Source organism: Ipomoea triloba, chromosome 4 (genome assembly GCF_003576645.1).
Source record: "Ipomoea triloba cultivar NCNSP0323 chromosome 4, ASM357664v1".
Taxonomy (NCBI): Eukaryota; Viridiplantae; Streptophyta; class Magnoliopsida; order Solanales; family Convolvulaceae; genus Ipomoea; species Ipomoea triloba.
In genome coordinates, this window is record NC_044919.1 from 27,431,288 (window position 1) to 27,455,678 (window position 24,391).

Below are 24,391 nucleotides of genomic sequence, written 5' to 3' on the forward strand. Positions count from 1 at the left end.
ATCGGTTGTCTTCATCACCGGTCGTCCCCTTCCTCCTTCCGAGTATTAGGTCCCGAGTATTAGTCCTTTCCTCATCAGTTGACATTATTATGTAGATTTGTAACATATGTAACAGACATATTCATGCCGCATTATGTATAACATTTATTAACCTTTTGTATTGTATATATGTATGTGTATCCTTGGATGATGGTGATGGATGAATAAGATCTTTCTTGCTTTGCCTCTTTGTAACTTTCCTTTGATCTATAGTTCTATAGTATACCAAGCTAATGGGCGTTCTTATTACAACACTTTATAATTATAATTGTATTAATAATAAAATAAAAAATAGTAGTTAAAAAATATTTAATAATACCACAACAATAACAATAAATTATAAAAATATTTTAAGAGTTAAGTAAATAGCACAATATATTGATGTCCTTATACATTATTTTACATATAATCAACTAAAATTATTATGCCAATGACATTAATAGTTATTAGTTCATTGCCATCTTTTTTTTAAAAAAATATGTGATCTATCTGGAAACTTTGAAGCCATATTTCATATTTTTCATTGTTTAACTATCAATAGAAAATGAAGTTAATGGAATTTTTTTTTTTTTCAAAAGGAGTACTTTTATTAAAAGAAACAAAGGGGCAAAAGCCCATATAGAGTTGCAAGGCAAAAGACCACATTAAGCCTAACGCCTATACAGGGATAGAAATAAATTACAAAAAACGGCCAAAAGCTACAAAAGAAATACGGCCAAAATACAACTAACTACTAAAGGAATACAAAACTAGAAATGAATTCCAAGTCCCGTACCACCCTTCAGCAACGAGCAGTATGAGTCAGGCTAAGCAACTATGCTTTTCTGTCAAACTTCGGCAACACCACAACTATTTCCGGGACTAGCAAGCAGAACCTCATAACAGCTGCAAATGACTAAAGAAGAAAACAGTTAGACACTATAACTTAACCAAGCAGCTTACCCATAACGTATACCATGTGCTGTCCTGCCGAAAAATCGGCAGCATAACAACTGTTTTAGGACTAACCCAAACAACTGTAACGCACCCCAAGCACAGCACAGGCACACAGGCCAACAACAAGGCACACAGGCCATAACATTAAAGCTCACAGGCCAAAAACCAAGGCACGCAGGCCACCAAGCAACTAGAAAAAGATAGTAAAGTCTAACATCAATACCATAACAGAAATGGCACACAGGCCTACAGTATAATGGCACGCAGGCCAGCAAACGGTAAACATCTAGAAAGCAGTTCAAACCAGCACCCCAACGGGATTAGCTACTATGGGCCAGTAGCAAGCCTGGACAAACCGCCAACGGATTTGAAAAATTCCTACCCGGCCACCGTTCAGCCCGAGTCAGGGTGCAACTTTTTACCGCAAGCACCTACGTTAAGGCATGACCTGTTCAAAAGAAACCCACGAGGGACAAACCAAAAGAACCAGCAGGTCATATAAGCCTCAGAAGTCAAAGGAAAGTAAAGGAAACGTGTAGAAACAAAGAACTCACGCTCCCAGCTTTTATCTGAAAAGAAAAGGGAAGAAAACAACATAGGAGCAGGAAGAAAAGAAACAAAGGCTATACAGAGACACGAACAAAAGCACCCCCCAAGATATTAAACCCCCCACCGGAACCCAGAAGGGATTCAGCCACTATAGGCCAGCAGCAAGCCTAACTAGGTCAACGGATTTGAAAAAATCCTGCCCGGCCACCGTTCAGCCCGGACCAGGGTGCATCTTGTACCGCTAGCACCTGCGTTGCTGAGGCTAGACTCGGTGACCCAAGCCATCATCGCCTCTAGACAAACCAAAAGCCTTCTTTTTTCCATCTGTTCTTTCTTCTCTTTTTCTTTTTTGTCCTTCTTTTTTTTTTCCTTTTTCTAATTCTCTTCTTTTTTCCCTGTTTTTTCCCTTCTTTTTTCTTTTTTCCTTTTCTCTTGTTTTTTTTTTCTTTCTTTCTTTTTTTTTCTTTTTTCTTTCTTTTTTTCCTTTTTCCAAGATCAAGATCATAAACAAGACAGTGAAGACCAAGCCAAATACAATAAGAACACTATGCCAACAAGAAAACAAAAACAAATAGCAAATAGCAAAAGCACAGTGCTAAGTCACAGGGGATCCTCAACATCAAAGAAAACATAAGGCAGATCATCATGGACCAAAAGTGCCTGCACCCTCGGTGGCAGCTCCATAAGAGAAAGAAAGGTGAACTCCCCTGGCTTATCAACCACCCAGTCAGCAAGGGCCGAGGTAGGCATATTAGCCCGCGACGGGCTCAGAACAAAGGAAACAGCCCCGCAGGAGCACAAGAACCGGAGCCTAGACACAACATCATCCAGAACCCATGGCACAAACATAGTCGTATCAAAGTACCCTCCCATCTCAACCACTGAGGACTGCACAAGTATATCTCTATAACCCCCCGCCAGGCACCACTCCAAGCCTGAAAATAGAACCCGAAACAACCCCCGGATTACATCCCCAGACCCAGACCACGCCACCCCATAGCAAAGACCGCCCCCTTGATTACGGACCAAGGCAGCAGCCCCCCCTACAGCTGCAGAAAGTGCAAGGTTAATCTTTAGAGTCCCCGCAGCTGGAGGGGCCCACCTGACAGCCCTAACCACCCGCCGAGGCACATGCGCCTCCAAGTATGCAACAATGGTCCTCCAATTAGGAGGCAGAATATGCGCCGTGGGCCACTTTCTAAATAAGCATTCTGCAACGCCTCTGGCTACCCCGAACATCACGCGAGCAACGCTCGGGGAATCACGCCCATGCATACACCCATTACGGTGTTTCCACAACTCCCACAAAACCAAGTATGGCAACCTGCTTATAACAAAGGAAAATAAAGGATTACGCGCCCCACCTCACCCCCAGCCGCCCACCAAAGTCCTTAAACACCGGTGACATGACTGCAGGCCAAGGGACGCTAACACATAACTCCAAACGGCTTTCACCGTATTCCCAGAGTAAAAAATATGCAAAATAGAATCAGAAGCAGGAGTCGGACAACACCAACATCTCGAAACAACCACATGGCCGAAACGAGACAGGACATCGTCCGTGGGCAGCCGACCCCGGAACACCCTCCAAGCTAGAAAGGACACCTTAAACGGCAGGTGTTTATGCCAGCACTTAGCAAGTATGGGGTCCGGGGCAGCCGCCAAAGTAGGCTTAAGCAAAGATTTTGCGGTGCTGGCTGCGAGCCACCAAAGCAGCAACCTTGGCCGGTTTCCCCACCAACAAACCACTATGGTCTACCGGTGAACCCCCAGCAGTAGATGACAACCCCGGAAGTTCACCAAGAACCGGGCCAACGTCGCTCCCAACATCACCCCCCATCGGCACAGTTCCAGGCAAGGCACCACCGACGGCCGAGGAGCCCTCATGAGAGAACCCCGTCGCCGCCGTGGTCACAACAGGAGCCTGGTCACCTTCGGAGCGAGCACCAACTGTCTCCGCGCCAGGCCGTGGCGGCTTCGAAACGCGACACCCCTCTGTCACCGCCAAGACTGGAGCATCATCTTTGGGGCGTTGATCATCCAGCTTGGGAGCACCGGTGGGATGCGCATGCCCAACACCACGACCGCTAGTCACACCCTTCTCAACAGTCTCCGAAACACCGCCTGACTTCGAGACCTTCTACCGATCGCGATCAAGCGGCTTCACAAAAGCCCGAGAAGGCTCAGGGATGGGGTCACCGGCAGCTATGGCACACAGCGCCTCGTCTGAGAAACGGAAACCTTGGCGACGCATGGCTCCCAAACATCGCCGTACATTCTGGATGAGTTCGCGTTCGGGGTCCAGCTGATTCGTCGCCGCGACAGAAGCTACCTTATTCGACGGTAGATCCTCCGCACCCGATGAGGCGGCAGAAGAGTTTCGCCGGACACCACCAATGCTTCCCTGAGTGAGCTTCGGCGAGGATTTTTCCATCGCGGGATCAAGAAACACGGCCGGCGTCAGGGCACGCAACGTGCGATCCTCCACGACCGATGAAGCCAAAGGAACTGCTGTTGAAATTTCTGGGCGATCACCGACAGGTCTAATTCCATTAACTAGAGAAGTTAATGGAATTAGACCTGTCAATTCGTGTATACGGGTTCGTTAACGGGTTGACACGATTACGACACGAACACGATAAGACTAAACACGGACACGACATGTTAAGGTTAACGGGTTGAAATTCGTAGCACGAACACAATTAGTAAACGGGTTAAATGGGTTGACACGATAGACACATTTTGTTAATAGGTTTTGGGTCGTGTCGACACGATATGACACGAAGTTCGTTTAAACCCGCTAACCTATTAATATTATATATATATATATATATATATATATATATATATATATATAATTTGAAATAAAGTAATATATATTAGAAAAAAATAGAACCTACAGTTCAATCATCAAACAAACTAAAAAAATATTCAATTCATAACTTTCATAAAACAATGGAATAACATCCAAAAATCACAATTGAAGAAGTCCATAATAATATTTTAGAATAAAATTAAACACAATAAAATTCAAATTGCATATTGTTGAACATCAATAATTGATGTAAGGTCTTAGCCTGCTGGAGTAAATTCATCCTTAGTCATATTCATGATATCTTCTATAATCTCATTCAAGTCGGTTTGTCCTGAATCTACAAATTTCCAAAATAAACATTATAAGTCAATAAAAATAACTCATGATGAAATTAAAAAAAAAATAAACAATGATTCTATTTATAAACTTTATTTAAAAAATGGCATTACCTAAATCCCCATACAAAATTTCACACTTAGTTCTCTCTCTCTCTCTTCCTTTGAGTGTTGTATTTTGTAGGTTCACAGGTTAGGACAAATGGAAGGTGGAGATATTACTAATAAGAATGTTGAAATTGAAAATCTATATGATTGTATAGAAGTTGTTGAAGTTGAAGAAGAACAAAAAGATCCACAAAAGTCAATGAAACGCAAAAGGAAGTTGAGATCGCAAGTATGGGATCATTTTGATCGTTTGGTCACCAAGAATACAAATGGTGAGACTGTAGTTAAAGCAAAGTGCAAATATTGTGAAGTTCTAATCAATTCTGATAGCAAGTATGGGACAGGTAATCTAAAACGCCACACTATAAATTGTGTTAAGAGAAACACACGTGACATAGGTCAAATGCTTATTGGTGGTGAGAATGGATCTATGTTAATGAGATCTAGCAAATTTAGTGAAGAAAAGTTCCGTGAGTTACTAATATCTGCAATTGTTATGCATAATATGCCATTATCTTTTGTCGAATATGATGGTTTTCGAACTGTTTTCTCCTACTTGAAGGATGATGTGCCTACTATTTCTAGGAATACTGTTAAAGCTGATATGGTTAAATTGCACCGAAGAGAAAAGAATAAGATAAAATCCATGCTTGATGAAACACCTGGTAGGGCTAGTTTGACATCAGACTTGTGGACTTCTATTACTACTGATGGATATATATGTCTTACTGCTCATTTTATTGATAGAAATTGGGTTTTGCAAAAAAGAATCTTGAATTTTTCTCATATGCCACCTCCACATAATGGTATTGCATTAAGTGAAAAGGTATATGGATTACTAGCTGATTGGGGAATTGAAAATAAGTTGTTTGATGTGACATTGGATAATGCTTTTGCCAATGATACTTTTGTTGATTATTTACAGTTGCAGTTAGATTCAAGAAATGTGCTTTTAGATGATGGTAAATACTTTCATCTTAGATGTTGTGCTCATATTCTTAATTTGATTGTGCAAGAGGGGTTGAAGGAAGTTGATAATGCGAGTCATTTCCATTTTTTGTCCTACTGTTATTAGGAAATTGCCAATTATAGTCCACTTCATTAATTTTTGCCACATTGCGACCAGTCATATTTATTCTTGCCACTTTTAGTCCACCGTTAAATTTTTTGTAAAATAACCGTTCAAAACAGGGGTATTTTAGTCTTTTCATGCTTTGATCATCACCTTTACGCTTTGCAGTGGTTTTCCTTACACATTTTCATCCAATGAAGAGGTCTGGCGAAAACCATGGCTTTGTAATGTGGCTCACATGGCTTTCGCCGGACCTCTTCATTGGATGAAAATGTGAAAGGAAAACCACTGCAAAGGGTCAAGAAGATGACCAAAGCATGAAAAGACCAAAAATACCCCTGTTTTGGACGGCCATTTGACAAAAATTTTAACGGTGGACTAAAAGTGGCAAAGACTAAATAAGACTGGCCGCAATATGGTAAAAATTAATGAAGTGGACTAAAATTGGCAATGCCCCAATAACAGTAGGACCAAAAATGAAAATGACTCTGATAATGCTGTTAAAAAAGTGAGGGAAAGCGCTAAGTATGTGAAAGGTTCTCAAGTTAGAAAGCAGAAGTTTCTTGAATGTGTGAGTTTAGTGAGTTTGAATACAAAAAGAGGTTTAAGGCAAGATGTTCCAACTAGGTGGAACTCTACATATCTTATGCTTCAAAGTGCACTTTACTTTTGGATGGCTTTTTCTCACTTGGAAATTAGTGATTCAAATTATAAGCATTGTCCTTCTAAAGATGAGTGGGATAGAATTGAGAAGCTTAGCAAGTTCTTAGGAGTTTTTTATGAGATTACTTGTGTGTTTTCTGGAACCAAGTATCCAACAGCGAACTTGTATTTTCCTGCTATATTCAAGGCACGTTAAACTTTAGAAGAACAAAAGAATGGGATGATTTGTGTATGAGAAATATGGATGTCCAAATGTTTGCTAAAGTTGAGAAGTATTGGTCTGCATTTAGCTTGACTTTAGCTATAGCTGTGATATTGGATCCTCGTTACAAGATTCATTTTGTTGATTGGAGTTACAAAAGGCTTTATGGGCATGATTCTATGGAGTTTAAAAAAGTTAAGGAGAGTTTATTTTCTCTCTACAATGAATATGCTAACAAAATCTCTCCTAGACATGTTTCATTAGATTATATGAATCTTGGCAACGACTCAGTTGGAACAGCGAGTAATGATGATGATTTTGAGGTAATTTTTTTTTATGTAATGTATATATATAATAATTTTTAAATCAACTTTTATTTAGGAATTATTTTAATATGTATTTTTTGTGTGTATGTAATTAGGAATTTGACAATTATGAATGCACTAAATTTGGGGGTTCAAGAAACATGTCTGGGCTTGAGATGTATTTAGATGAGCAAAGAATTGACAGAAAAGTAGACTTGAATATTTTGCATTTTTGGAAGGGAAATCAATTTCGGTATCCACAACTTGCTGCTATGGCTCGAGATATCTTAAGTATTCCAGTGTCTACAGTGGCTTCAGAGTCTGCATTCAGTGCTGGCGGTAGAGTCCTTGACCAATACCGAAGCTCACTTAAACCAAAAGTTGTAGAGGGAATTGTCTGTTGCAAAGATTGGTTGTATGGGGATTTAGGTAATACCATTTTTTTAAAAAAAAAGTTTATAAATAGAATCATTGTTTATTTTTTTTATTTCATTATGAGTTATTTTTATTGACTTATAATGTTTATTTTGAAAATTTGTAGATTCAGGACAAACCAACTTGAATGAGATTATAGAAGATATCATGAATATGATGACTAAGGATGAATTTAATCCAGCAAGCTAAGACCTTACATCAATTATTGATGTTCAACAATATGCAATTTGAATTTTATTGTGTTTAATTTTATTCTAAAATATTATTATGAACTTCTTCAATTGTGATTTTTGGATGTTATTTCATTGTTTTATGAAAGTTATGAATTGAATATTTTTTTAGTTTGTTTGATGGATTGAACTGTAGGTTCTATTTTTTTCTAATATATATTACTTTATTTCAAATTTTATATATATATATATATATATATATATATATATATATATATATATATGTTAGCGGGTTTAAACGGGTTTCGTGTCATATCGTGTCGACACGACCCAAAACCTATTAACAAAACGTGTCTATTGTATCAACCCGTTTAATAATCGTGTTCGTGTTCGTGTTACGAATTTCAACTCGTTAACCTTAACGTGTCGTGTCCGTGTTTAGTCTTATCGTGTCAACCCGTTAACGAACCCGTATACACAAATTGCCAGGTCTATACGACCCCCGAATTTCAACGTTTCCTACGCGACAAGGCGGTCGGGGGTGTTGCGACTTATCGAAACACCGTAATAACTATGTATGAAACGTCACATAACCCAAATTCAAAGTCTAATATCTAAATATTAAATACCAACATAACAAATTAACAATTCAAACAAATTAAAATAAAAAATTAACAATACTAGATGAACATATACTACAATGTAATAGGGCCAGTTGTATTAAAAAAAAATAATAATAATAATAATAATAAATAAATAAAATAAAATAAAATAAAATCGGAACTAATATTCCAGAACTGGAATGAATTTGGAAATTCATTACAGTTAGGATATATATATATATATATATAATTAAAATTGTTCGTTTTTCGGTTCGGTTCTTCTAAAACACGAAGCGATCAGTTTTTCGGTTCGGGTAACCCGAACATTTTGCCACCCCTGAATTATACCATGAATCATGATCCACCTTGTATTGTGGATATTAATCTAAAATGACATTTAAACTATGTGTCTCAATTATCATACCTGTCAATAAATTAAAAATTAATTACAATTTTATTATTTTACCACCGCCTCAAAAAAAAAAATGTTATAAGAAATCTTTCTTCCCATGTTTAAGAAATCTTGTCGTAATAAAAGTGCGTATGAGTATTGCGGGAAGTTTAGGCGTACATTGGCTAAACCCGAGTAACGAAGACACTCATAATTCATAAATTTAGTGTTGGCTAAAAAACGATTAGATTCAGATTCCTGGATCTCCGGCTTCAAATCAAGCTTTGAAGCGGAAGGTGATCAACAATACTAGTTAATTTTCTTTCTCATCCTTCAATTACCCATATTTAATATTTACCTTTCCTCTCCTGGCCGGCCCCTTTGACTCTCAGCTCATTGGAGGGAGGAGCTTCAAAGCGTTGAGAATTCACCAGGTAAAGGTAATAGATTCTGATTTATCAGTTCTTCAACTGCCTCCATCTTTTTAGTTCAATCAAGATTGCAACTTTTACTGTTTTCTTTTTCTGTTTATTCATGAAATATAGCATTGTTGTGGATGCGATTTGGCTCAAGAGTCAAGAGCCCCCCTATTCTGAAAATCATGAGAGATTTCATTGTTGGTTTTGAGGATTTGGCTGAGGGGTTGTTCTGGTATTTCTGGGATGTTTTCGAGTTCGCAGCTGACGAATTTCTGCTTTTCTGTTTGGTATTTGCGTCTTTAGCTGAAGAATTCTTTGCCCGCTTGCTTAGCCAAATCTTGATTGCTTAAACACATTAATCAATCCAATCTAAGCTTTATGGCTTGCTGTTACTTGTAATTACCCAAACCTTTGCTTTCTATACCCAATTGTTATATGCTTTTAATTATAATATTTTCCATATAATATTGTACATTAGATACAACAAAGTTGGTTCTTGTCATCCCACTGGCACTGGCTGCAGTAGTTGCATCGCTTTTCTTGTTGCAACTAATGTATCAGACTATGAATGCTTTCCTTGTAATGTTGCAAGTCCTTATATCTTTTATGATTTCAAACCTAGACAACCAAATGCTACAACATTTTAACTTACTACTCTTTCCGTCTCATTTTATGTGTCTAATTCAGTTAACTAGTATATACAATTTATATATTTAGAAAATGAGAAAATACATTAAAAGTACTATAAAACACAAAAAAAATCAATTTAAAAATCAATTAAAAAATAAAAAAGTTAGTTTAATCAATGAATAGATGTTACCGATACATAAAGTCCAAATATATTAGGCAGTAAAGCTGGCTCCCAGTGTGGGACTAGGGAAAAGTTATAATGGAGTATACAAACATGAACTGTTACAACTACAAGAAGAAAAAATTTGAAGCTACAAGTTAGACACAAATTGGATGATCTCACAAGGTTGCACTACATTTTTGTCAGTCTTCCAAGTTTGATGAATCCAAATCTTGATATTATACTCATCAGCTCACATCTAATAGTCTCTTCTAATCTCTCTCAAATTGCTAAGGCTGGGCAGACTCGGAAAGATGCAGTAAAAAGCGGGTCACTCAGCATGATACTTGAACTATGGTTTCATCATTCAAAGTAGTTCCAGCATCTAATGCTTCAGCTCTCAAAGTATCTTTGGGCAACAAAACCCTGAATACAGCATAGTGGTGATTCAAGCTTCTTTCCCCTTGTAATCTGTGAACACTTCCAAGCGCACCAGCATTAAGATTTGGGAAAGCATAAAAGATACGCCTAACTCTTTGATGGACAAGGGCCATTGCACACCTACATTATAACAATCAAGGCCATGGAAGTTTTTCAAACATGGCAGAGATAGAAAATACAGATATGTGACAAATCGGAAAATAACCTCGGGGAAGAATACATTGGAACTTATAAAGAAGATAAAACTAGATGGAAATCATGGAATTTCCAAGAACTTAATAGGCCATCAAAGAGAGTCCAATGCATCTCAACCCATAAGCCAAAAGGAAAAACAAAATGCCCAGTGCTCATAAAGAGGTTGGAACTACTGAAGGGAAGGTACAGATGAAATTAAGTTCCAGATTTAGGCAAAAATTACTCTAGCTAAAAAAAACCATATCATCATACAATATATGCAGGCATTGCAGAGTCAAGACAAGGAAGCAGTTGTAACAAAATATTGACAAAAAATCTTGACTTCATTTTCCATTTATAAATGAAAAATATTACATCTTTTCAACTTATGATGCAAACGGTGGCACCTCTAAGCAAAAGTAGAGGACGGGGGAAAGAGATGAGAGGAACTCACATAGAACATGGCTCCCAAACAAGGTAGATGTCATAGCCCGTACATAAATAAGGTCTGCTTGATTCATCAGAAGGGTTTACAGTTTGATTCTCCATATCCTTCACCTGAAATAAATGATTTTCATGAAAAAGAGACTCCAGTACTTCCACACTATCCATTTTGATCCTTTTAAAGGGGGATGGATGAGCAGGAAGGCAACAATACTTTTATCAATTATTTAATAGATATTAGTTAGATTAGAATTGCTTAATAGTTGGTAGTCTTAGTCTTTTAGGTGTTCCAGTTATTTGATTCAATTAGAATTTAGAAGTCTCTGTCTTAATTAGTTATCTAGTCTTAAAGTGATTATTAGTTATTGGAGTCTTGTATTTTCCCCATTATAAAAAGGGAAAATTCATTGAATTAATGGGAAGCAGAAATTTAAATCCCAAAAGGGGACTAAGGGAGTTTTGGGATCTCAAGCAAACCCAGCCTTGAAGTGTGGCAAAATGCTTCTTCCTATTCCTTCTTCTGCCCAGACTTATAGACCATAGCATTTGGTTTTGTGGCAGTGGACAACTAAATTCCAAAGGCCAAGATAAAACACCAAAAATCAATACACCAACTTCCTAAAAATTTCAGCAAGCAGAGGGTAATGCTATTTCACTCAAAATGGATGATTCATCCTCCATGATTACTGATCACCCATATTTTGAGATAGCACAAATACAAGCCAGTGTTTTGGTCGATCAACCTCATGTGGGTGATAATTCAACATGGAGGGTTGCTGATTTTCCAAAAACTAATGATGTGTCCTTTCCAAAAACATTTTGAGTGAAATAACATCTCCCTCTACTAGCTCAGTTTTTGAGGAAGTTGGTGTATCGACTTTTGGTGTTTTGTCTTGGCCTTCAAGGAATTTAGTTATCCACTGCTTTAATTTGTTGTCATCTTCACCTAATTCTCTGAGACCATGTATGCAGTACTCTTTCATCCGATTCTTTAAGAGCGTAGTGTGTTGCCTTGTCTAAGTCACGGGTAGAAGAAGGAACAGGAAGAAGCGTTTTGCCACACTTCAAGCTGGGTTTGCTTGAGATTCCAAAACTCCCTAGTCTCCTTTTGGGATAACAAGAGTATAAAATAAAAATCCAAAAACTTAAAATCAATATCTATGTCCCCAGCCCGCATCAGTATCAAACTTGTTTGTAGGTCTTGCTCAATCAAACTATCATAACAAGTATAAAATAAGAATCCAAAAACTTAAATTCAATATCTACACCAAAAAAGTAGAATTTGAAGTTTCTAAAAATTTTCAGGCAAAGAATTGGATTGGAATACGTTTTCCTTCTGTTAGATTTAGATGGTGCATGAGCAAAGAGAAAAGCAGGAAAGCAGGTAGCTTACATCTGTTGGATTGACCTTTTGCCTTTTTGATGGAGACCCAACTAGAGGAGAAAGCACACAATCCTCTTGAGCAAAATGATATCCATTATATCCTGCAGAGGGAAAAAGCTGTCGATCCCTGGTAGCTGAATGGTCAATAGCAACTACAGCCGCATGCCTTAAAGGATGCCAAGAACTGAAGCTAGCACTAAATTGTTGCTCTGCCCACTTCCAAGGATGTAAACATGAAATATTATCATAAACTGCTATAGGTTTGTTTGAGGAATCATCTGAAAGCAATTTTGGTTGGTCAGCCATATCAGTTGCTCTGGTGCGACTAGAGGCTTCTCGTTGACTAGAGCAGTTTATGCCCTCCCTGGCCTCATTTCTGGAACTGTTCAAAGACACCACTTCATCACAGGCACTTGCAATTACCTGTTTAGTTGAAGGGTCCACAATGATAGCAGCATTGATCACCTGTGAAGAAAATTCACATATAAAGTGAACAGCACATGTCAATCATGAAAATGCAAATCCAGAGTATGCAGAAACCTTTCTTTTCAATCAAATCTATAGGTAAACCTAAACATGTCACAGCAATCCTCAAGGACCTCACACTAAAACCAAAGAGAACATATGAAAATTATCTATAATCATTTCTTGATAGAACTAACCCAGAACTTTGTATTTAAAAGGAAAAATTCAGTCACCCTGCATTTACATGCATCCCATATAAAATGGTTCTGTTGTTTATCATTTATTTGAGAGAAAATTTAAATTCTATAGTTGATATGGAAAAATGTAACTACAGAGAGCAACATTTGGAAAGCAAACAAAAATCAGACAAAGTAGGAAAAGAAAAATATAACAGAAGAATGGCTTTCATGTTTCCTAAAGATGAAAAGGCCTTTAGGAAGTAGTTAATTACCAGGCCATCAATGGATTTTGCCAAATTAATTGCTGATTTCATAAAGCTGAAAACTGATTGTGATTCCTCTTCACTAAACCCAGTTATGCCACTGATATTGCTGTAATTGGAATGGATAATATTATAATAAGATTCAAATCACTGTAGTTAACATAAATAAATTTTAAAAAATGAAAAGGAAAATCCTTCCAGGTCTAAGATTCAATAACTTACTATGTCGGTGGATGGAAGGAAGTTGGCCAAAGTTTACACTGTTCTTCCCATTCTTCTTTTGTTGATGCAGCATATCTGCAGACCTGAACCATTTGGCTCGAACTCAGAAAATTACATAGCTATGGAAACTTTGGAGAAAGATAATAGTACACATAAACAGGAAGCAAAAGCTATAGGATTGTTAGCAAAAAAAAAAAAAAAAACAAACAAACAAACAAACATTTTAGTAATGCTTGAGATATCTAAAATAGAACTAGCTATTGAACACGAGTCATTATTGACAAATAAACAGATAAGTGAAGAGTTTATAACATTAGAATATCAATCATATACGCTATTGAACTTGCTTTTGAACTCACAGAGCATATAGAGGTTATATGCCAGAAAAATTATATGAGTTCATAACAACCTTTTGAAGAATGCAGAAAGCTGCAGTTCAAGAAGAGTAGTCAAAGTTCTGTATCTCAGCCCCAATGCCATATAAGTTCTTTTTTGGAGGTACAATGAGGCAATATGCCTGTATAAATTTATGGGCGTGTGGGAGTAAGATTCGTTGGCAGAGTCTGAAAATGTCACTTCTAGCTATCTAAATAGGTGATGGATAAGCGGCTGGTTGGCATTAGCAATCAACAAAAGCCCCATCCAGATAACTTATTCAATTTTCCTAAGGCAAATGTCGGTCAGAAGTGTAAATAAGGTTTTAATGTGACCTGCTCAAGGACATGGAAAGGACAACAGACTTTGGATTGTAAATGGCAGTTACTTACAGAATCCTGCATTTGTGGCAAAGAAGTTGCACTTGAGGTTCAATATCTAAGATACATAACGTGGAAGAACCTGGTAAAGACGATTAAAAATTTTTTACTACTGTCTACCATCAAGTCAAATAAAAATCCTTGATTTTGGGGAGAAAAGCAGAGTAGTTTCAACTGAAGACATAGACTAAACTCCTGATACTACTCCATATAACTCATCATGTTACTCTTCTTATATAAGATACTGCTCATGCTTTATAGCCAGCATTTTATAGAACCTGGGGCATGCCATTTAAGAGGAACTAAATATCACAAAAATCTAAAAGATAAAAGGAAGACCCACTTTTGTGATGAAAGTACTCAACTGGTATGATTTCACAAGCTCCAGCACATTGCTTGGCATGCCACCAGCATCTTCATTTGTCATAGACAAAATTAAAGATAACTGAGGTTTTCCTACCAGAAGCCAATTGTTATTGTAAAATTCAACAAAAAGAGCGTATAATTTACACACCACATCACACTTTCCCAAGAATAAGTATCTTATTACCTCCATCGATGCACTTCTTGCGTATCCGCTTTACATGCCGCAGGTTTTCCAGTGGACAAATTTGATTTAACTTCCTAAAGATTGAACAAAAAGAGAAGCATAATATGCTTGCTTAAATTGAGAACTTAAATATTGAGAGATAAAGATCAGAACTTGATCTAGTTCAGCTAATATAAACCTTGAAATTTGATCATAAAGAATAGCATGGTGAGGGGAGAACTGACCTTACTAAAGTATTAGCATCTTTAGGTTCAATTTCAGCAGCATACACATTCACTGCAATATAAATTCAAAAATAAATAAATAAATGTAGTAGAACCATAAAAACTGGGAGGGCAATAAGATTGAACTATCATACCAGTGGGTTGTAGGTGAGGCAGAACGGGGGGCTTATCAGGAATGTGAACGATTTTCCAGCCGCACTCAACTTCATTGCTACTACTCATTGTTCCTTCAACTTCTAGTGCAATAGATAAGTGTTGAAATAAAAACCTATGAACTGGCATAATTTTCACCCACTGAGCGAATGTAGCATACCCGAGGCCGTGGATAGAAAGAAATAAATACAAATTGCAGAGGGAATATTAGAAAGGGTCTATTTGTAATTTTAGATTTGTCTTTCCTCCGCCCAGGCCCCAGTGTAAACGAGGGGTGAACATTCGGTTAATAGAACTGAATTAACTGAATCAAAATTTTCCGGTTAAGTGATTAACGGAAGGTTTTTTTAGTTAAATTTTTAAATCCTTAAACGTAATTTTTTTTATTTGAGTTCTTGCTACTGGAAAGTGCTAAGTTCTTCCTAATGCCTATCGAAAGTCCTCATTTGAGGAGCAAGAACAGATGCTGGAACAGCCGAACAGGTGTAGAGACAAATGAAGAAGGATTATATATGACAAACTTAGCACAAATGTATCGGCATTTTTTAAATTTATATAACAAAAATAATATTAAAAAATAAAATTATGGTTAAAAAAATAAATAATCGTATGATATATGAACTATTTCTTTTTAAACCTGGACAGTTCGCAGTCTTCGGACTTCGCTGGTTAGGAGCCGAGGAGACGAAGGAGTATTGAACGCCGGTGAGGAGCCGAAGTCGCCGGCTACGTACGTCTCAGGCGTGAGGCCGTCGGCTGCGTCGCGCGGGGCTGAGCAGTGAGCGTCTGAGTGAGGAGTTTGATTTTAGGGATTAAAATCAAATTTTAGGGCTTTGGGTTTGATTTTAGGGATTAAAATTTTAGCGCTTTGGCTTTGATTTTAGGGTGTGTTCGAAATTTCTCAAAAATGTTTTCTAGAAATGAGTTTTTTTTTAGAAAATATTTTTATTTATTGTGTTGATTGCATTCTAGACAATTGTTTTTGTATATTTGGTTATTTTAAAGAAAAAATAAGTAAAATTGTATAATTAAAATTTTAATTGTTGTTAACTAAAAGAGATTTGACAACATTTATATTTTGTCTACATTTTTTTTTCAAATAATAAATAAAATATTTAAAAAATAGTATTGGTTTCTACTGGTTTCCGACGAAAATCAGTACAAACAATACAGAGTTTTGTCAGAAACTAATAGAAACAAAGACTAGTATACTAGTTTTCGTCCAGACTGGTTTCCAGTAGAAACAAGCCTAGTTTCTACTGGTTTTGAACGAAACCAATCTGGTTTGTACTGGTTTCGTTGGAAACCAATCAAGGTAGAAAGCATAGGATGGTGGAAGAAAGTTGAGAAAACATTCTCAGAAGAAAGTTGAGGAAGCATTCTCTGAAGAAGCCAAGAAGGAGCAGTTGGGTCCAGAAAATGACTTTTAAAAAAAATCATTTTTCAGAAAAACTAAGCTATTTTTCGTTTAACCGAAAATCATTTTCCGTTGACTTCAATTTTCACCCTCTCCCAAACACTAAAGACCCAAAAAATAATTTTTGAAAAATCATTTTTCTAATTTTCAAACAAACCCTTTCTGGAAAGGGAAAGGGAAAAAGATACACGTAGAATGACTACTAACTAAACACATGTCACAACTTACTGACTTAGGGTTATATGTATATGTGTGTGTGTATATATATATATATATATATATATATATATATATATATATATATATATATATATATATATATATATATATATATATATATATATATATATATATATGTTCAAATGTGGTCGCGCTTTCCCGTGTGGTCGGTGCAGTTCGCAACACTCAATGTTAGAAAACGCATAACTCAATGTTAGAAAACACACCACAATGAAAATACAGAAAAACACCAAAAAACACACCACACACCCAAAATAATGCATAACTCTCATGCCCCTAATGGTGCATTTGCTAACACTGTGTGGTGTATATTTGCATACCTAGTGGTGTGTTTTTTGGTGATGCGTACCTAATGATGCATATTTGTGTGGTGCATTTTCTAACATTGAGTGGTGTATATTTGTATACATAGTGGTGTGGCCGCACTGACCGCACGTTAAGAGACGGCCACACTTGATTATGACCCTATATATAGGGGTGTTCATGTGCGGCCGTGCGGCATTTTTTCAGTCATTAGATTAGATCAAGTCATCAAATTCAACGCGCAATATATATATATATATATATTGGTTCAAATGCGGCCGTGCCTTCCCGTGCGGTCACACACCACTCAATGTTACGAAATACACCCCTCAATGTTAAGAAACACACCACAATGTTAAGAAACACACCACAGTGCATATTTGTGTGGTGTGTTTCTTAACATTGAGTGGTGTATTTCGTAACATTGAGGGGCGTGAACCGCACGGCCACACCTGAACATGACCCTATATATATATATATATATNNATATATATATATATATATATATATATATATATATATATATATATATATATATATATATATGTTATAAAACACACCATTCGACGTACTAAAATGCACCAGGGGACTGATAAAACACATCATTCCACACTATAAACAAATGCACTTATTCACTTAAAATTCATCAATATATGTAATAAAATGCATCATTCTACGTATTAAAAATGCACCACAACGTGCTTCATGACAGATTATAAACATACACTATTTACACATATTAGAAAACATGTGCTAAAATATGCACCACTCTACGTATTAAAATGCCCCACAACGTGTGTTAAAATGCACAATTTCACTTGTTGAAAATCCTCGTCCGAGATTATAAACATGCACTATTACACTTATTAAAAATATGTGTTAAAATACACATCATTCTACGTATTAAAATACACCAGAGGACGGATTAAAACACCGTTCCACAACACAATTACACACCATTTTACGTATGAAAATGCACCAGCGGATGGATTAAAACACACCATTCCACAACACAGTTAATGTACCAACATACGTAATAAAACGCACCACAACATGTATTAAAACGCACCACACCATGTACTAAAATGCACCATTTCAATTCACGTAATATAGATATTAAAATTACCATAACACCCCCACTTAACATGCACGAACTGCAATTGCCACCATTAGATTAATTCAATTGGATGGCACAAATTCAACCGCACGATCGCATGGGGTGACCAGGCCGCATATGAATAGAAATCTATATATAGAGATATCAAATGCGGTAATAGGCTTCACGTAAAAGATGAGGTTTAATCTCAGTCAGTGATCTAATCAAAATCAACAACCTAGATTAAACACAATTTTAAAAAAAAAAAAAAAAAAAAAAAAAAAAAAAAAAACACGGCGGCAATTTGGATTTTTTGCATCTAGGTCAAGTTTAAGGTGCGTGATTTCCCTTCTTAAGGTGCTTGCTTTTTCTTCTTAAGGTGCGTGGTTTTTGAGCTTAAGGTACGTGATTTCTGTGCTGTGTGCTTAAGGTGCGTCAGTTGTTGAAACTTAAGTGCGTCGGTCTAAAGCTTTAGTTGCATGGTTTTTCCTTCGTAAGGTGCGTGATTTTCCTTTTTAAGGTGCGTGATTTGTGTGCTTAAAGTGCGTCAGTTGTTGAAACTTAAGCTACGTCGACCTAAAGCTTTAGGCACGTTATTTTCCTTCTTAAGGTGCGCTGTTTTTTACAATTTGCTTCTTTAATTGAAGACGTACCTTTTTTTTTTCTTTTTTATCTTTATTTTTTTTTTTGTTTTTTTGTATTCCCAAAACACAACCACTATCTTTTTTTTTGTAATGCTTATGAGTGGCTAGCTCTGGTGCTGTTGTCTTCTTAAAATCAATTTTTTCAACCTTTACCTAACCATCAATTGGTTCGTAAACATACACCACAACTCATAGGCCATCGATGTCCATGAGAACAAAACTGGAGTCTTTTGAGTTTATAACATAACTTTAGAAAAAAATCATTGATTTAAGCCATTGATCTAGATTTGATTAACGACTCAAATCTAACCTCATCTTTCACACACATATATATATATTCAACCAAACATCCTACAATAGACCTCCCAACGTCCTACACTCCGCATTAAGTGCACTAATGCACAGCTCACCAGCATATAATGCACAGCTCACACACAACCAACACAACATAATGCATGTACTACCCAAAATGCGTACATATGCACCAACATTTAAATATATGTAATATTATTATACTAAAAAAAAAAAACAAGCAAAAAAAATAAAAAATATTGATCACTGCCAGGGACAAACGATCAATCGATGATGAAGAAATCGCGACTTTAATTCGCAATAGTGATGTCCAAAAAAAAGGAAACAAATCGTCACTGCAATAGTTAAAAAAAAAAAAAAAAAAAAAACGCTACCACCCTTACTTTAAAAAATATCAATCCATGTCAACTTAGGAAATCAAATCGAAGCCATCCAAATAAAAAAAACGAATGCACAATATTAGTCCTCACGTTCTCACATAGGGAGTGATTCAATTGATAAATAATCAAATTTTTTAGTCAAAATTTTAGTCGTGAAAACTTTTTAGTCAAAAATTTTAACATCCAAAAAAATATAAATTCATTTAAATTTAAATGAGCAAACATCACTTTTTACTCCCCAACTATTGTGACATTATTTTTTTTTTTTAATTCCTTATTAGATCTTTAACTTGATGACATTTATTTGATTGTCACAATTAATTATCCATTTAAAATTTTATCATTTTACTTTTGAATAATAAAAAAAAAAATCATTCAATGATGAAATTACATGTTAGTTATAATTTTAAAATGAGAATCAATTATGAAAAGCAAATGAAACTCAATGATGTAACATGACACAATTAAAAAAAATGTAGCAATTTCATAATATAATCGAGAGACTAAAAATAAAATTTGCTCAATTTAAATTTGTAAAATATTAATAAATTATGTTTTTTTTTTAAAAAAATTATGTTATACAGTAGTAAGTTTATAATAATTTAAACATAATCTATTACAGAGTTGATGCAATCTTTGCTCCAAAATTTGTAAACATGAACAGCAAATCTCATCTTCAATTAACAAACTAGTGGTCAAAAAAAAAAAAAAAAGCTGGGTAAAATTTACACACATACACGCACAGCAAGGTTGGGGTGGGTGGGAAGGGGTGGGGGAGAGGGGGAAGATAAACACAGGAGTATCTTCATCTTGGATATGGTACTAGGTTAAGTTTTAACAAGCTCAAAACTAGAAATGAAATCTGCCAACCAAGCTTGGTCAATGGCTTTCAAGAATAGAATGTGTTCAAAAAAGAGGCAAATTCATCATCATACAGCAAGTGTGCTTTAGCACATTTGGGAGAGGTTGGAAGTCACAAGTACAGGGCAGCAACATACACTACTTTTGAGATGGGGGCAAATTAGATATTCACAGAGCTCATATAGCTTCATCTTTCCCATTCTGACTTGGCAAATTGTGCAACATTTCCTGAAGGCAACTCACTAGTGTTCGTTTGCTGAAGATTCGTATACTGGTCCCACCCCATGATGTGAGGCAAAGCAAACTGCATTTAAATACATAATAAGAAGATAAATAGCGTGTCTTCTGCAAAAAGGCATGAGAACAAGGAATACAAGCAACAAGATGTAATGGAAAACTTGGGAGTTGAGCAGGCACATCATAATCCAACAATTATAGTGTTCTGTTCTAACAATTATAGCCTCGCTCATCATCCAAACAAGTTATCTTGATTATACTTTGCTTCTTAATCAAATTCACCATCTTTTGGAGAGGCTATTTTGCATGTCATCACCAACAAGAAGACATTCTACTCTCAATGGAAAATACCAGACACAAAAAGTTGCGAAATGTGTAACACTATTATATATATGAATATGATCTTCCATAAAATTTTGTTCTTAACTTTCCGTGGGGTTTATGACAACAATCTCAGAAGACATCCTATAACCTACCAATTTAATATTGAGTCTAGCTACCTATAAATTAATTAACTATGATTTTATGAAGTATGAACTAGCAAACTAGAACAAGTTATAGTCATAAATTTTAATTTCAATTTATAAAGATATAATTTTTTAACTCAAGATTATGATCATAATTCTTAGAATAAAGAATTAGGTACTTGAAGACCACTATGAATCTAAAATAATAATTAGTTCCAGTCCATTCTCAAAAGTCAAACCTTCTCAGTTATCACATCAATACAGAAAACACTGAAGATAAATATATAAAGAAAAAAAACACATGATTTCATTACCAGAGGAAGTAAATAAAGAAAATTGTTTTAACAATTATAGCAGAAGATGGGAATAGTGAGATCTTAGTTGCAACTCTATTCCACAACATCTCATTAATGCACATCCAGATGGATTTTCAACAAACCGGACATGTATTTTATGGCAGATCCCCTATCTTGCAACCCCCATTTTATCTGTTTACCTCACCTTGTTCAGTAGTTTGAGATTAGCAAAGGGTGTATGTACAAAGAATATCCCCACCAAGAATACTAAACTTGTAAACTCTTTTATTTCGTCATACAGACCAAGGAATAAATGATAATGGCTTAACCATACTTAAATGTGGTATATATTTACTGTATCTAGTATCTACAAATCTACAATCTACATGAATGAAATCTACGAGATCCGCATTTTTGTATATCAATTGTGAAAGCAGAATTGATTAATGATCAAATTATAAACTCCAATAATTGGGAGAAATACATTATAATAATACGGAGTAACATACATTGAAAGCTGTTCGCATGACAGAAAATTCAGCACCAGTAACTGGAACTGTTAGGCGATCATTTGTCTTGTGGGCGTTGTTGACAACACCTGCAGAGGAAAAGAGAATAAAAGCAAAAGTAATTGGAAACAAGAAAACATTACTTTGTCAAATTGCTGTAAGAAACTTGCATTGGAGGCAGAGGTAATGACCACATGTAACATGTTTAGGACAATAATGTTCACAATATAGATGCAATACTGTGTGTAAAATACTTTAGTTGAATATCATGCATGTTTTGCAAAGGATGTGGATATAAGTGGCTAGCTAAACTTATGAAACTTACTAAGAGACATGAAATAACCACTGCCATCACCAAGTGCCTTAACTGACAAGGTTTTTCTAACTTCACCAGCATTGCTGAAAAAATTAATGTAATTAGGGCAAAAAAGTAGTTAATCTATGCAACATTATGTGCAGAAAAGATTATTTTGAAAAACTAAATTAGAGTATCAACCTTTGTAGCATTGAAGGATCATGGAAGAATTCACAAGAATCACTAGGACCCAAATTTAGTAGGGTTCCAACTTCAGTTGCCGACAGAGCAAACATCTATTTGATGTCAAATGAGTCAGTCAAGAAAAATGCCATGAGAAAGAAACAGGAGGCAAAGCTAAAATTTTTGACATTGTATAATACCAATCCATAGATGAAGATTGTGAAGAAACACTCTAAAAATTATGTAGTATCTAAGGCAAGGAAAGCTTTATGATGTTCAACAAATTTATTCCCTTTGTATTGCTCCTAGTATTTTAGGAGAGCATGCCTTCAAAAAATTTTTATATCTGGAATTGAAAGGGAAAGAATATTGCTTAATTAGAAAAACAAGAACATTACTTGCTTCTTTTCCCAATCATATTTGCGCTCACCAACAGCAGGAAGGAATGTCAACATAATAGAACCTTTGCGTTCAACCTTTAGAGCTCCCGACTAAGAAATGGAAGCATAAATAAAATCAAATATTCAAGTCTATATTATGAAAAGAATTTTCAAATACAATTTCAAAAGGTTAAAGAAACACATACATTTAATTTACTAAATGTTGGAAGTCTTGGTTCAACAGAGAGAGAAGCTTTGCCCTTGTAAATAGTATAGGGGGCAAATACTTTTTTTCTCAATGTCCCTTGTAAAAAAAAAGAGAAAAGAAAAAATGATTTAAGGTTTTTATTCATCATTGTATGAATAAATCGAAAAAACTATATTCTTTCTCAAATAATTTGGTACCATCAGCCTCAAAATATTTCTTTGCAATAGGCATCCCTGCCTGGGAGGAGAAACCACGCAAACTGTAATGTACAAGTAAAGGTAATTAGCTTCAAAAACCATTTAACATTTCAACATGAGGAGTTTTCACTCAGCTAAGCAATTGCGTAAACTTTAGCAACAAAAGTACAGAACCCAAGGGTAAGCACACCATGATGCACATCACTTGGCAATGTATCAAAGGGCATTCACATGAAGAATTTAATACGAAGACTTAAATGACCTTCCACTTGAAATGGCAATGGAACAAAAGAAATCACTAAGCTATAGAATTTAATATGAAGACCGAAACAACTGCTTGAACTATGAAATAAAACAAATCACTCAACAATCAAATACTAATGAACCATATTGTTCATTTCATACTCCAGATTCTATTTTTTCTTGTCCAAAGTTCATTGCTTCACTAGAATAACTTGTTGCAAATTGCAATTGATAAAATTCAAATTTCCTTCATTTGCAAAATCCAATTCAAATGAAAAATAAAGTAGCATTCTTTTTCAACATAACTTTGGATTTTTAAGGGAACATTCCTCACAAATGAACCAAAATCAATAACAATAATAATAAATTAAAATAAAAATCCTGCATATCCAACTTCAAAATATAAAATCGGAAAAATAAATTGGCATTTTAAAACAAATAAATAAATAAATAAATAAAACAGAGTGCCGAAAGTTTAGACGATGATAGAGGAAGAGTTAGTAAAAAGGACTAGGGTTTAAGAGGGGTTTAATGTATAAATGGCGTGAAATAACAAATTTTATGCCGTTAGAAACCGGAATAGTCATTAGGAAAAGGGTTTGGAGTTCACCTGGTGCCCAGAAGCTTTGAGAGCTTCAACATCTTGAGTTGAGAGAGACGGAGGGAATGCGAAGGAGTCGGGAGCCGTGGTTGTTCAATGTCCGCTTTGAGTGTGCTTGTTTGGAGTGAACCAAAAACAATACTAATATTTCAAATGCACTATACTTGGTAGGGACAAAAAATGTTTGATCATGGTTAGTGATACATGATTTTCGTCTAAGGCTGTTTTTTGTAACCTCTAAAATAACTTTTGAAAAATGTTTTCCGAGTTTTTGATCTCTGGCACTGAAAAATGCGGTCAACGAAAAATATTTTCCGTTTACCAAAGAAAATCAGTTTATTTTTCTGGAAAATAACTTACAGAATTTTTTTTCTGTAAGTCATTTTCCAGAACCGCTAAAATGACCGTTCCGCATGTTCTCGATCAAAACCAACCCA

General features: G+C 35.7%; 2 protein-coding genes and 1 long non-coding RNA gene across 10 annotated transcripts; 1 reads left to right on the plus strand and 2 right to left on the minus strand.

Annotated features, from left to right (window-relative positions):
• Positions 1-8,770: 8,770 nt before the first annotated feature.
• Positions 8,771-9,672, plus strand: LOC116017047. Its single transcript, XR_004097834.1, has 2 exons — positions 8,771-9,062; positions 9,168-9,672. It is a non-coding gene; the product is annotated as an uncharacterized LOC116017047 (long non-coding RNA).
• Positions 9,673-9,818: 146 nt separating this feature from the next.
• Positions 9,819-15,910, minus strand: LOC116017500 (tRNA-specific adenosine deaminase TAD3). 8 transcript variants are annotated; one of them, XM_031258101.1, is made up of 10 exons: positions 15,723-15,910; positions 15,067-15,165; positions 14,933-14,984; positions 14,709-14,782; positions 14,502-14,614; positions 13,404-13,486; positions 13,191-13,290; positions 12,284-12,739; positions 10,901-11,004; positions 9,819-10,392 (listed from the first exon to the last, which is right to left on the minus strand). In XM_031258101.1, exons 2-10 carry the CDS (start codon positions 15,152-15,154, stop codon positions 10,167-10,169), a joined length of 1,296 nt encoding a protein of 431 aa, XP_031113961.1. In that variant the 5' UTR covers positions 15,155-15,165; positions 15,723-15,910; the 3' UTR covers positions 9,819-10,166. The 8 variants fall into 8 exon arrangements, with proteins under 8 accessions (XP_031113961.1, XP_031113960.1, XP_031113959.1 ...); XM_031258100.1 differs by having other exon boundaries at positions 15,067-15,168; positions 15,723-15,909; XM_031258099.1 differs by having other exon boundaries at positions 15,067-15,207; positions 15,723-15,909.
• Positions 15,911-20,277: 4,367 nt separating this feature from the next.
• LOC116017103 (single-stranded DNA-binding protein WHY2, mitochondrial) lies at positions 20,278-24,085 on the minus strand. The gene is made up of 8 exons (XM_031257631.1): positions 23,964-24,085; positions 23,111-23,172; positions 22,912-23,009; positions 22,724-22,816; positions 22,344-22,438; positions 22,173-22,246; positions 21,848-21,936; positions 20,278-20,642 (listed from the first exon to the last, which is right to left on the minus strand). The coding sequence occupies exons 1-8, from the start codon at positions 23,993-23,995 to the stop codon at positions 20,526-20,528; spliced, it is 660 nt and encodes a 219-aa protein (XP_031113491.1). The 5' UTR covers positions 23,996-24,085; the 3' UTR covers positions 20,278-20,525.
• Positions 24,086-24,391: the final 306 nt, after the last annotated feature.